Source organism: Hyalella azteca, unplaced genomic scaffold (genome assembly GCF_000764305.2).
Source record: "Hyalella azteca isolate HAZT.00-mixed unplaced genomic scaffold, Hazt_2.0.2 contig3812, whole genome shotgun sequence".
NCBI lineage: Eukaryota > Metazoa > Arthropoda > Malacostraca > Amphipoda > Hyalellidae > Hyalella > Hyalella azteca.
This window is the reverse complement of record NW_025934046.1, coordinates 198,079-212,775: the sequence shown is the minus strand read 5'-3', so window position 1 is coordinate 212,775 and position 14,697 is coordinate 198,079. Positions and strand designations below refer to the sequence as shown.

The following is a 14,697-nucleotide window of genomic DNA, read 5'->3' as shown; positions in this document are numbered from 1 at the left end:
ACCTTATAGTTTTGTGTTGATTAATAAAGATGAGCACCCCGGTTCTGGAAAGTATTTCAAAAATTTAAATCAATTATATATTCCACAGAAGTATTTTTCAGGCAATCGCTCTAGGTTATTCTCGGTTAAAGAGTGTAGTGAAATCGGGGTAAATGATCGTTAAGTCGTGATTCGGGAGTAATTGGTTAATTTTGTTGGGCAAGATTCATGATCGGTAGACTGTTTATACAAATTTGGGGGTAATTGGGTAATTTTGTTGATAATATTCGAGGGTAAGATTGGGGTAACCTATGATTTAAGCTGTTTATGGAAAATGGCGCCATGCGCTCGGTCTCTATACTACTACTATTGGACTGTTTTTAGGGTAAAATTAGTTATTTGGGGCAACACATGCATGCAACCTTGTAAATAAGTTCGTGGCTTGTAAATAGTTTTTCATTACTCAGCATAAATGGCTTTTCATTAAAAATTCCCTGGCGACGCATCTTGAAAATGGTTGGCGATGCTTTGGGCTTAAAACCCCATTTATTGGCAACGTTGCTTCCATCCTCTGCACCCTGGCAGGCTCCCAGCCCTAATTAGCCCATTCCCAGGAGGAGGCATGGCATATATCTACTTGACAATTTATAATGACAAGCTGCAACTGGGCTTTTTGAGCCGTGGTTTTATGGGTTTGCCAGCCATGATTCCATTTCTTTGAGTGATGAATTCCATGTCTTGGCCATTTGAAGCCATTTACAAGTGCAAACTTATTTACAAAGTCGTTTTACCCCAAATCTCTCGTGTCGTGTTACCCCATTTACATGTGTTACCTCAAATCTCTAATTTTACCTTGAAGACAGTAATGCTAACATTTGTCTTCACTTAAGTGACAACTGAACACGTGAAAATGCTGTCCAACCATTATGACGACCGCAAGTCCGCAACTATGCTATTTTCAAGGAAACATTTTTGATTGACTTGTTGTTATTATGTTCTGCATGATATTTTGGCAGGAGCATTGAAGTACTGTGGATTGTGGAAGTTAAAATTTTTAAGAAACAATATGTTTGCAAAGTGGCAAAGTGCCAATCACAATTTTTTTCAATCAAACAAAAATACATGACATTAGAGCCGCAATATTTCATAAAAAAGTATGACTTTTACAGCCCTGCCCAGGGGTAATTAGGGACGCTTTTATTTTGTGTCTGGCACTGTACAAATGGCATATGGAATTTTTTCAGAGATGCCATATGATAGCCCTCGCAAATTCCTTTAAAATGAGCCCAATCTTGTTTATGAAATGTTTCATGATAGAAGTTATTAACAAAAGGACGGTCAAAACCGTTCCTTAAAGGTAACCCCAATTGATGGCATGTTTCACAGCAATCAGTGAGCATAACAAGAAATAGTTGTTTGTATAAATTCTAAATGATGAAGAATTTTACCTATGACATTTTCATAAAATTTTCTCTAACCATGTGTGCACTGTGCAGACAGTACTCACCACTCAGAACAGGAACTTGGTATCCACTGTCAATTCCATAATTAAATTTTTTAATCTTGTAGTTTTGCTGGCAGCCTATTTGGGAGAAGTCCTACTTTTTAGCGCATTTTCTCATTTATGGAAAAAATGCACTATTGTGCTCGCCGTGTCCGTCTGTCCATCCGTGACCGCTAGTTTTTGTCTACGAAAAAATGCGCTCTCTATCACTCACTGCAGTGAGTACTGAGTTATATTTTTTCTGAAATTTTTATACCGGTATAACTTCAGTGGGTATGAAATCCCATGGCTCTAAATCCTCTAATGTCATGTAGTTTTGTTTGATTGAAGAAATTGCGGTTTACACTTTGCAAACATGTCATTTCATAAAATTTTCAGCTTCCATAAAATGTTCAGCTTGCAAATCCATAAAACCATGGCTCAAAAAATCCAGTCTCGCTTCAGAGATGAGATATTTTTCCTCCCTAGCTGGCAGGCAAGATCCACAAGGACAACAAATACTCATTTTAATAGAGAAAAAAAATCTTTTGGCTCAAAAGCAAACTTTTATTTAAATATTTTCCTCATTACTAGCTATGTTGAGAAAAGTGATTTCTTGAAAAATGACTCTGCTCAGAAGGTTTGGAGCCTGATGTATGATGGATTAATTAACTTATTCCAAACTTGTCATTATGAATTCCTTTAATTCCTTTAATACTGACCAATAGTTTGCTGTGTTTACAAATCAGCTTCTTATACATTATTCTTTTTTCAGCTTGTTGCACCCTACCAAGATGCTGTGTGGAACCATGGCTGTGGCAGTGGCAGGAGGCCTCTTCTATCTGCTCACCAAAAATCAAGAGTCTGCTCATAGCTTCAAGAAAAACCATCCTCTGATCTTTGTGGCCTCCTTGTTTGGTGTCGCTGGAATGGTCGTCTATCTCATGGGTAGCATTGCTACATTTCTACTTGGCATACTTCTACCTATTCTTGGTATGTTTATCATTAATGAGTTTACCACTGACAAAAATATCTTTGATATTCTTACAATTCTGTACTATGAGCTAGCCAAATAACTTGAATTTTCTTTATTTGAACTCTTTTTAGTGCATTTTCTCATTTATGGAAAAATGCCCTATTATGCTTGTCATGTCTGTCCGTCTGCCTGTCCGTGACTTCACGTTTTGGTCGATGAGAAAATGCACTCTCTGTCACTCACTGCAGTGAGTACTGAGTTATATTTCTTTATTAGGCATGATGTTTATGATTAAATACCTCTGAGGCTGGATACTAGTGCAGATATCTTGTATCACATCTGTGAGCTAATGTTTGCCACTCTTGCAGTTATCTTCGTGCATGCTTCAATGAGGTTGCGCAACCTGCGGAACAAGGTTCTGAACAAGCTTGAGTGGACGGGTTTGCGCCGGTCACCAATGGGAGTGCTGCTTGAGACCATTGGCTGGGAACAGGAGATCAACATGTAGGGTCATTGTCCCAGTCTCCAGCCTGCTGTAGACTTTAATTTAACAAATTCTAGAGTTTTTTTCTGTTGGGTTTTTGAGTCTTTGACGTCTCCAGCCTGCTGTAGACTTTAATTTGACAAATTCTAGAGTTTTTTTCTGTTGGGTTTTTGAGTCTTTGACATTTTGCCTACTTGGTAGTGGATAGGTAGTGGTATTATGGATATTTTCAATCGTTAATATGATGAGTATTGCATAAAAGTATTGATATGAATCATCTACAGGACATGCCAGCTGTAGAAAAAGAATTTTTATTGTATTATTTATGACTCCGGATTACTTGATAACTAACTACCTATCTCTTACCGCAAAAAAACAATGCCAATTTCATTTATGCCTGACATTGGAACTATTATGAGAGCAATTAATTATAAATATTAAAATGAGTACAATTCACTTATTATGACTGCTTTTGTTCAAGATTCAAAACTTCAAATCCAAATTTTCTAGTATTTAGAGTGATGATATTGATGGTCTTGATAAAAAACATACCTACATGAAAATGTTTGTTATGTTTTCACTGGTGTTTAGGGGGATGATGTTTCCTATGGAACTATGGAACTTTTCTGTTCTATTGTTGTTATTAACACCAGTGAAAACTTAACTCATTAAATTGAAAGTTCTAAGTTGTTATTAAAAGCACAGCAAAATGTGTGAATTCTATTCAGAACTTTATAACCTATTCTCTAGCATCAAGTTGTATCTGTTTGGAATTTATTAATCATTGATTACTTGATCAAGTTAAGTTTTTTATTTGACATATGGAGGTGGAACCAAAGTTCAACTTGTAGTGTTTTGACATGATTATGGAAGTGTCAAACAAGGTGGCATATTTTTCTTGTTTAAATTTTGTTACTGTTGGTTATTGTTGAAGATTTATTATTGAATATCAGCTGTTGCATTTGGCAAATACTTACTGATCCTGTAAAACCTTTTATTGCAATAATTGACACTGCAACGCTTCCTTGTAACTTTAAAAGAAAATTTGTAATAATTTTGTGTCTACTTAGATTTCTTTTTGAAAACATTAAAATTTTTCTTGAAGGTGTAAGAATTCAATCATATATACTTGTTTCAGCTAAGATTTCATGATGGGATAAATAACTTAGTTTCTGATTGTGTCCTTCATTTTTGTTGTGTGACTGTTATGTCATTTATTAATTGTGTGACCGTTATGTTATACACGGTATCAATTTTACTGTCACTACTTTGAGAAAATACTTTTGTTTTCATACTTTTCCGGCATAAGGAAAAGTTTAACAGCTCAATCCATTTTGTTCACTGACACGTATATAAACCTTTCTTGATTGAAAGCCAATTGTCCAGTTGTAACGTTGATATTAAATATTGTTTACAACTTACTGTGCACATTTCAAATACTGTTACAGTGCACATTTCAAATATCACATTTATGGTGGCTAATGTAATTATGTGTAATGACTAAGAACGCTTTCAAGGCAGATGTGTGTGCATACTAAATTAAGTGTTTTAGTCATTTCAGTTCCTTTAGGATAGTCTTTAAGTTAATTTTCTTTTCTTTGCTTTTCTTTTTTTACTGCCGCAAACGATTTTGTCTTTTGTGGTTTATTTGGTTCTTGTTTAATCCAGTTTGTGATCAGACGCGCGTCTTAGTTCGTCAGAAGTCCTGACTTCTGATCGCGGCTACTTTGTATAGGCAGGGCAGCTGTGGAGGCAAGGCAGTTTTGTAGGCAGGGCAGTTGTGTAGGCAGGGCATTTGTGGGATTAAGTTTTGTCGGCAATAAATAACCGTTTATTTCCATTTACTTCACATATTTTCTGTTTGTTTTCCTTTGCATTGCCTTCTCTTAGATACCTATCTTCCCTCCAATATGACCATAAAATTTGTCAGTAATAAATGCGATCGAATTTAATTAAATTTAATATCAGAGTTTCTATGTGAACGCCAGTGATATGAAGTGATGAGATGGTAGATTTGTGACGTATAAATGGCTAGACATAATAAAGGCCCTCGTGGGTATCCATAGCAATATACACTTTATTTACGTTTAATTGAGACCGGTTAATTGAAAACAAATGTGGTTGTCAAGCTCGATAAGGATTACAGAATAAATTGTGCAAAATATTCAAGAGTGAACCCAAAGTATTTTTTCATGATGCTACTGCTTTTTTATATGCCTTAAGGTTTTTTTATTGTTTTTCTTAGTATCGTAGTATATTTTTAAAATATTTTCTTCATGCTCCCCAGAGAATCAACATAACAAGCATACATAAATCATACATAAATACACATAAATCAACATAACAAGCAATTGTTATGTTCATTTATTTATTTTATTTAATTAATGTGATCATTCTATGAGCTGCGCCTCCGTTGACTAGTAAATCAACATAACAAGCAATTGTTATGTTCATTTATTTATTTTGTTCATTTACATATATACATTATTACATTTACAACATAAGTTCATTTATTTATTATATTTCATTAATGTTGTCACTCTATGAGCTGCACCTCCGTTGATTAGTAAATCTCCTTTGATTCAATCAAATCCAATTTATACTTGTTGTTTTATTGTTTTTATCGTATGAACATGGTTTATTGTGCGAGGAATCATGTTCATTGATTAGATAATAATTATTTATAGCGGGTAGTATCAAAGTTTCTCTTATACATGTAGAATATAGATCTACATAAATACTATTGCAGCTATTATGAACGATATTGACACTATTGTAATTTTTCATAATTATTCTTTGCATATTAACTTTCTGAATAGTCAATTTTCAGATGAATTAGATGGAAAATTTGAGCTTTTGTTCTAGCATATTGTTTATTACAGACCTTAACCTGTAGCTTCATCGCTCATTGTGATCTGTCGGTCCCTCCTGAACTCTTGGCGTGTTATCGGTTATACAAAATAATTAAATTAGTGTGGATAACAAAAAATTAAATTTCATTATAAAATAATTAAATTATTGTGTATAAGAAAAAATTAAATTTCAGTATAAAATATTTAAATTATTGTGTATAACAAAAAATTAAATTTCATTATAAAATAATTAAATTATTTTGTAATGAAAAAATAAACAATATCATTCAAGGAGGAAGTTAATTGAGTAATATTTTTTATCAGAAAATAGCCAATAATATTGGAAGACATTAGGGATGATAAAGCTGTGTCCCATTGGGAAGTTTATATAGCAATTATATGTAATTTAATATTAATTATGATATAATTTTTTGTTTCAGAACATAATTTTACTGCATGCGAGTGAATATATATTCATGTGGCTTCATTTGACGATATGATGTCTGTGCCTTCAAGCGAATGATTGACTGGCACTTGTAAATTTAGTCGTCAATACAATTCTTGGCAGTAACGTTTAAAATTAAATTTATAGCTGTGTTACGTTGACAATTTAAGCTGTGTTATGTCTAAAAGTCCCGTTGTTAAACTTGGGCTATTTGTTGCGCAATTATAACCGAATAGTCAATGATTCATAAATAAAGACTGTCAAGATAAAGCCATGTAACTGCAGCCGTAAGTTATGTAGCGTCACAGAACAGGGGCCATACTTTCAAAACTCGCTAAGTGAACGTAAGTACTTACGCTCTATTTTCTTGTCTATGATTGGTGGATTTTGCTTGAAAGGCCGTCAATGATTGGCTGATGAACTTACGAACATTTAACTTTTTTTGAAAGTATGGGCCCAGAGCACCGAGATGTCCGGTCTGTTTGATGCGGCGGTGAGAAGCTTACGTACAGTTTATTTTAGTTTGTGTTCAGCATTAATTGTTATTCAAGTTTTTATCCTTGCTTAATTTAGAAGTTTTCAGCGTTATTTAGTATTATTCAGAGAGCTTTGCGTGGATCCCTTCACTTGAACGCGCAGCGCTCCATCATGTCGTCAACAGGCCTTAGCTTTACCGTGCGGCAAGCCACTTTGTTTTAGGCCGTGTCAACTATTATCCTGTACCAAGGCACGTAGTTCTAGTCCGTGTTAGTTTTTGAAGTTTATTACATTTGCTCCTACTCTCTCTTTCTCTTGTCCTCTTGTGCGAAATCTTATTTCCTCGCGCTCGGAAATTGTTACAGTCGTAGTCGAGTTAAGCGCATTTTGCATTCTGTAGGTTTATAAGTCGCCATATACATACAAAAAATACATACAAATATAAATAACATAAAAAATCTGTGTTATTGGGGCTAGCGTTATGTCATATAAATAACTCCTTAATATGAATGTCATAATTTTTTTGTTGGTTCTCAAGTTCAGACAGAATCAATACAACGTACACGCAAGTAACCAAAGGCAAAGAAATAACGCCAAAGACGTGATAGTTTTATTACTATATGCTCTAGACGTTCACCGTTATCTTTAATAATTTGTATATGCATTTTAAATATTCTTAGATAATGTAATACGTGCAATTATTGTGTGTTACCAGCGCCAGCGATGGATGGCGTCAGAGGTGGGAGTAACAACCATGATACCTTCTTTAAATAATCAATTCTCTGAATATTCTGTTTGTTTTTTACTAAAATAAACCGAAATGGCTTTGGTTTGATCCCACAATGAAAAAATTTGAAATAATAAATTTGCTAGTTTTATATAAAAAGTTGTATCACTTGTGTATGAATTCTATCTTTCTGCATTACTTAGTTCGTTGGTTGTGACAACCCTGGATTGTACTGCTTTTCCATTGATACGATTGCAGCCTCTGAAATTCCTTGTAAATTTTGTTTAAAAATAATCGCATGTACTTGTTAAATACTGAGCTGGAATGATATGTAATAACTAATGTAGCGTGTTGTATACTTCACTAATTAGCGTGTTGGTATCCTTAGGCAAGAGAAGGAACTAAAGTCATGTATTCATAAGACCTTAAAATCCCGCACGCAAGAAAACGTTGTTCGAATAAATGTCTTAAAAGCGATAGTAACCTGGGCATATACTTTCAAAACTCGCTAAGTGAACGTAAGTACTTACGCTCTATTTTCTTGTCTATGATTGGTGGATTTTGCTCGAAAGGCCGTCAATGATTGGCTGATGAACTTACGATCTCTTAACTTTTTTTGAAAGTATAGGCCCTGGTCACAGAGACCACAAATGTATAAAAAATTATCCCAAGTTTTGTTCGTGTTTTGTATTATAAGTCAAATGGCCGATGTTGTTCGTGCGTGCAAAGAATATATGAAATCTTCCGTGGTGAACGCGACCTGGAAATATTTCGATGCTTTTCCCTTCTCTTGTTTTCCAAAATTACAGATCTTTTCAGTGATAATTTCTATGCTGAACATGACTTCTTGCATTTTATTGTTATATTTTAAGGTCATTTTGTAGTGCGGCCTTATTTTCAATATTTTAATGCCGACACTGTCATGCTTTTCTAAAGACCGTGTTTTTAAATTCAGCCTAAAGGAAGAAATGATGTTTTTTAAATTTGATTCGAGGCCTTGCTGATGCTAAAAATGATTTTATTTTCTGCTAACATAGACTTGATATTTGCTACATTCATATCATTAACAATTTTTTTGTTTTGCTATGCAGGATATAAAATATTTTGCTTTGTTTTCCTTGAATTTCTTATATTTTTGTGCCCTATCTAATTATTTTCCTTCGTTCAATATCAAAACTTATTCATTCTCTCATATTACGAGTTTCATTTAATTTCGAGGTTTCGTTAACATGCATCACACACTTTTCATTTCTATATTTTTGATCTCTTGACCTTATTTTTATCCCAGGGAAGTCAAAAGATCGATGGAAGAGCGCGCCAGGGACCTGTGGTCCAAGTGACTAGGAGTGTGGCTGGACATGTTGCGGTCACTGCAGGACATCGTCTTCGTCGCACTCAGTACCAGTCCTCGCAAAACACAAGACGATAACAAACAAACTCTCATCTTCAGACCGTCCAAGACTTCACAGAAAACCGACATTTCTAACTACAAACCGGTCACCCCATACTCTTCGGCCTCACAGAAAACCGACATTTCTAACTACAAACCGGTCGCCCCATTCTCTTCAGCCTCACAGAAAACCGACATTTCTAACTTCAAACCGGTCGCCCCATACTCTTCGGCGGTTGTTGATAAGAAATTTAAACCTGCATACTTCATGAAAAAATTCGTCACTCAAACTTCCAAAGCCAAAGCGAATGTGTTCTGTTCAAGTACCAAAGACAATCTTTCTGGTGCAAAGTCTCATTTTTCTGATGTCGATTCTCTGTTTCCAAATAAATCAGAACTAATTCCTCTTTTAAGCGACGAAGATTCTTTTACAGGCTTCGAAGCTGAAGATTCGGAGACCAATTTTGATAATGAAGAACAATTGTTGAATTTGAAAAGTAACGATCAAGGTGAGAAAAATCCGGGCTTGCGGAAACGCTTGGGGCGGTCGGTTCGATCTTCTTCGCCATTCAGCTGAGGTTGCTGAGAGTCTTAACGGACTTCATCCAGTCTAAGTCAAGCCGATATTTGTGTCCTGTACTGTGGAGACTTTTTAGGTGCCGGCAGGCAATTTATTATTGCGTTTGTATATTATGCGTCAGTGTTTATTTTTTTATGAATTTTGAAAATAAGTCTAATTGGGAGTTAGTATAAGATGCTCGCAGCTTTTTCTACAGTTTCTCTTTTAAGAAATAGAACATTGTTTCTGCTAGTTTCAGTCTAACCAAAATATCCGACAAAAACTTCGACCAATACTCATTACGTAACACCAACGTATGAGTTCGGTCTATAATTAAAAATATACCAGCGAATATGTCGGTTCCGGTGCAAAAATTAGATTTTATTTTTTCCATACCGTACTTTTTAAAATTTAATGATGAAGTACTGCCATCATAAATTTTTGTCGACAAAAGCAATTGAAAAAACTAAATCGCGGAATTTGTTGGTCGAGCCGCACTCGACGTATTAAATTTAAGAAGAGTTGTATCTTCGCAAAAAAGTACATTTACCCAATGTATTCCTCACGTTCCTGTTCCGAGCTCAACATTAATTTCTCTATATCGTGGACTCTGCTTAGGAGTTAATTCATTTAAATCATACCTTAATTATTTCTAATGAATTTTGCGCTATAGTTAACATGAATAAAAACGATTGTCACTAGATGTGGTGCGCGTCACTGAAAGGCTGTGGATTTTTTATCTTTGTGTCTCATACTGGCCTCGCCTCCTGCTCTTTACCGTGGAATTATTAGTAAGTTATTTTATATATTTCATGTGGCATTAGTTTTCTTGTTGATAGAATTTACTTATTGTGTGGTAAATAATTATTTGGCTATATCACTACTACTTAAAACCCTAGTTGATCTTACAAACTGTTATATGCAGCTATATATATGCGCCACATATACGATATATTTGTATTGTACATGCTACACTCAATCCCATTATACTGTTAAGCTTACGAACTTCACGTAATGCTCATTCATTCACATAAAAAGTCACTGAATATATCCTAAACTGTTAACTATTTATCTTCAGTAAAAGCTCGCTCGATGGCAAAAGTGTTCGCATATAAATTGTTTTTTTTTGCGTTTAGGCATTACAATGGCTGATTTAGAGACATGCATTATTACAATAATGAATATTTGTCCGCTCATACATTGCTTGCCATTCACTGCCCTTCATTTAAAACCAATCTGAGTTTAGCGAGCAGCGTCCGGGTGGGATGGTGTTGCTTCAAGCCAAGAATTAAGAGCTAGCTTGTCAGATGGCCGCCTAAAAAACGGCCAAGTCCGCGCACAAAAAAGGCTCGTAATTCGATATATATTAGTATATATTTAGGTTACGATGTGGAAATTAAATTTTTTCTTTTTTTTCGCACTTTTTGAAACCCTTGGCTACCCTGATTGAGAGTGCCTGTTACTCGTTAGCAAAGTGGCATCTTAGTTATAATGCTATAAATATATAAAGAAACGTCGAATAGAATAGGTTCAAAATTCTATGCAAATGCTATACCATTCGGCATTAAAAGTATTGAATTTTCCTTATTTAGCACATTTACTTATTAATTCTAGGCATATTTATTTAAACATCTAATATCGTACAAAATTGCGTATACTAGAATTGAATGAATGCAAATAATGTTGAAAATATCTTGATTTATTTGCTCCTTCAATGAAAGTGAGTGTATTGCTCGCTTCAAACGTTAAAAAAATCTCTACGTATTTGAGAAATGCCAAAGTTGACCGAATTCTCGCTAACCTTTGAAACGCTTCCGAATATCGGAACGATTGCTCTATCTTCAGAATTACTACTTTAAATTAAGCATTTGTGTTGAAAAAATTCAGCATTTGTGTGTTATATTGAGCATTTGTTTGGATGAATTTAATCCGGGTTCATCTCGAGCGACTCTTAGAATCTTGAAGTATTAAATTTCCAAATTCTGAGAGAAAATTCATGATAAATGCTGATCAAGACTATTGATGTACATCGTGATAGTTAAGAATTGCTCTTTCGGCATGTCCGCCGACGGCTATGACTCAACAGCCAGAGCAATATAGGTAACAATATCTTACAGACGAACTAAAGTATCGTAAGGAGATTTCCAGCAAAATAAGCTAAAAGCAAAAAACAGTGTCTCTGGGAGTCAATATTTTAAGAGATTAGAACAGAAGTGTCGGCATTGAAGAAATAGGCCCATGGCCTGTTGCCGATTCTTGAACTTTTCGTGACTTGATTTGCAAGGGATCAGGCCTTTGGAACCCGATCTTTCCATAATTGATATACAGTGGGGGGAAATAAATATTCGTACACTTGAAAAATCGTATTTTAATGTATGTAAGTACACAAACTGAACAGGAGAAGTGATTTATATTATGTATAGAGGCGCATTGTATTCAAAAATAGCATCAATAGAAATTAAATCTCAATGCAACAAAAATTAATGCAACATGTTAACAATGCGCCTCTATACATAATATAAATCACTTCTCCTGTTAAGTTTGTGTACTTACATACATTAAAATACGATTTTTCAAGTGTACGAATATTTATTTCCCCCCACTGTAAGTTGAAGTTGATAAGTTTACAAAGTCACAATTACGTATAAGTTGGCAGGAAGCCTTAATCGATATCTGGATGATCAAACTAATCCACTCATAACGCTTTCATTGATATCTTCATAAGTAATTAATTGAATGAACCAGTCACTGAATTAAATTCAATTGAACGGGTCACGAAAAGTACACAAATCAGCAAAAGGCCTAACTAGACCTATTTTTCAAAGCCAAAGATACCATACTAACGCAATTAATTACATAACCATCATCACGGCAATGGTCAGTTTGCGTCTACTGTACTAAAACTAACGCATTTTCAGCAAGTCTTAACTAATTTCAAGGGTAATTTAGTAGTTTTTTTTTTCAATAAAACACACGCCTGTGACTAAGCAGAAATTGAAGTTGGGTAGGTAAAGGAAAGTGCTGGGTTATTGTTCACTATATGGCGGCGAATTGACACCGACTCCTACGAAACGAACCGACGTAGCTCTTGTAGTATAGAGTATGTACGGAAAGTTCTGACTCCAACCATTGACAGAGATGGTTACTAACGAGCCTGGTCAAATCTGTTACTAACTTCAAAAGAAATATTCGTCTAACGACTACCCGCCTTGCTTTTGGCTTCATAAGCGGCTCACCATAGGCAATTTGAATGGGAGAAAACATCATACGCTGGTAGTGGGTCAACTACAAGTGACGAACGGCTAACTGGGTAGCACATTACTTTACTTTTCCATACCCTACGGCAATTCATACTTCCATCATATAGTTCGTTATAGCTTATAACAGTTACAAAATTAGAGTTGACTTTGGTAGACATTCTCTGAGAGCGGCTTACAGTTTAAGTTTGTCGGTTCTAGATAATGAGCTTAATTTTATCATATACTTTCGTATGTGATCATATCATATACATATAATATCATATATCATAAAAGTATATGATATTATCAAATACTTTTTATCATATAGTCACAAAAGATGACCACATCTCCAGTTAATGTATATTACATCGAATATTATCATTATAATTTCTTTCAAAACAAGCAATAAGAGAATTTAAGTTAAATAAACTCTGTTTACGTTTTCTGTCAATTTTGAAAAATAATCACGGCTAAAAAGTATATTGGGCTCGATTTCGATCAAAATGGAGCTCATATTAAAGTAACTAATTTCTGGCATAAATAGTACTATGAAGAACAAGGAAGGTTTCAGGTAATTTTGAACTAATTATACATATAGAGCTATCATGGGTCCTTGCACGACGCCCAGCGAACCGCTGTTCACTAACGCGCCATATTTTTCGTCGTTAAAAAATCTGAGAGTGTCACAATAAAACATTTCTAAATTCATACATGTGCAATAGAGAAAACGAACTAGCAAACTGTTGGGTTCAGCCTGCTAACCCTGCGCGCTGAAAGAAGGTATTATATACATTAATTAACATGTTAAGACGGTTCAGTACCTGGGGCCATACTTTCAAAACTCGCCAAGTGAACGTAAGTACTTACGCTCTATTTTCTTGTCTATGATTGGTGGATTTTGCTTGAAAGGCCGTCAATGATTGGCTGATGAACTTACGATCTCTTAACTGTTTTTAAAAGAGTGGCTTGAAAGGCCGTCAATGATTGGCTGATGAACTTACGATCTCTTCACTTTTTTGAAAGTAAACGCCCTGGGTTCAAAATAGTGTGGTGTTAATGAAAATGATGGTGATGAAGGAACATGGATCTCTGTGAGAGCTGAGGTCACTAAGTTGAAAAGATGAAGTCGACAATAAATTGCTCTTGAACCTTATACTTGTTGTAGCAGTGACTACATGCCCTATCGTCACGTTTATGCACTTACTATCATTATTTTTTATAGCTTCTATAAGCTCTAAAATTGGATGGAATTCTAAAAATGGTTATCAGAGAAAGTGAAATGAACGCCCCTATCAATAAATGAACCAGAGTCTCGTTCATTTTGTACAAAATGAAGTTGTTTGCTTAATTGTCATTAAATTTCAGATATCTGGATATTTTCTGATCAATTCGAATGTTTTTCCCCTAACAATTAACATCAGTATTCAATAAACAAAAGATATACGCATTTACAGCTCTTGTTTTAAAAATTGAGTTTTGATGGGTAACAACAATATTTGTTACCTAGTGGCAAACAAACTCAATTTCCTAGAATTTATCTCGATTTAGTCATTGAATGAATTGGGTTCAGTCGTAATATACATCAATAGTAAAACATCGATATTTCTAATTTGGAAAAGCGGTTAATGTCTGGTGAAATCTACAGAAAACATTACAGTATGAATAGGGCAAAATTTGTTTAAGCATTTTTAAAGCTCTATTTGTTTCAAAATTATTTGTTCTGAGGCAACTGTAAAGTATAGTGCGCGAAAGAGATCTGCGAACAAGGTCATAAATTGAATATAAATTTCTCATGGAAGTTAATATTCCAAAATTACACGAAACAAAAATTCAATATTCAAAACTTTGAAATTCAGAACCATTAACTACTGACGTTTAAGAAGCAACAAGGATGGTGCGCAATGAATTAAGAACTCAATTCACACATAGAATAGAATAGAATAGAAGTGTCGGCGTTGAAGAAATAGGCCCATGGCCTGTTGCCGATTCTTGAATTTTTCGTGACTTGATTCACAAGGGATCCGGCCTTTGGGACCCGATCTTTCCATAGCTGACGATTGATTGAGATAGCTGCTGGACTTATTGC

At 34.8% G+C, this 14,697-nt stretch overlaps 1 protein-coding gene across 1 annotated transcript in view; it reads left to right on the top strand.

Moving 5' to 3' along the window:
* Positions 1–8,956, top strand: part of LOC108678545 (PRA1 family protein 2) — a 13,869-nt gene extending 4,913 nt beyond the window's left edge. The window contains exons 2-4 of the mRNA XM_018166998.2: positions 2,238–2,455; positions 2,807–2,942; positions 8,712–8,956. Of these exons, the coding sequence (XP_018022487.1) occupies positions 2,238–2,455; positions 2,807–2,942; positions 8,712–8,763 (406 nt within the window). The 3' untranslated portion in view covers positions 8,764–8,956. The remainder of the gene's footprint in view (positions 1–2,237; positions 2,456–2,806; positions 2,943–8,711) is intronic.
* Positions 8,957–14,697: the final 5,741 nt, after the last annotated feature.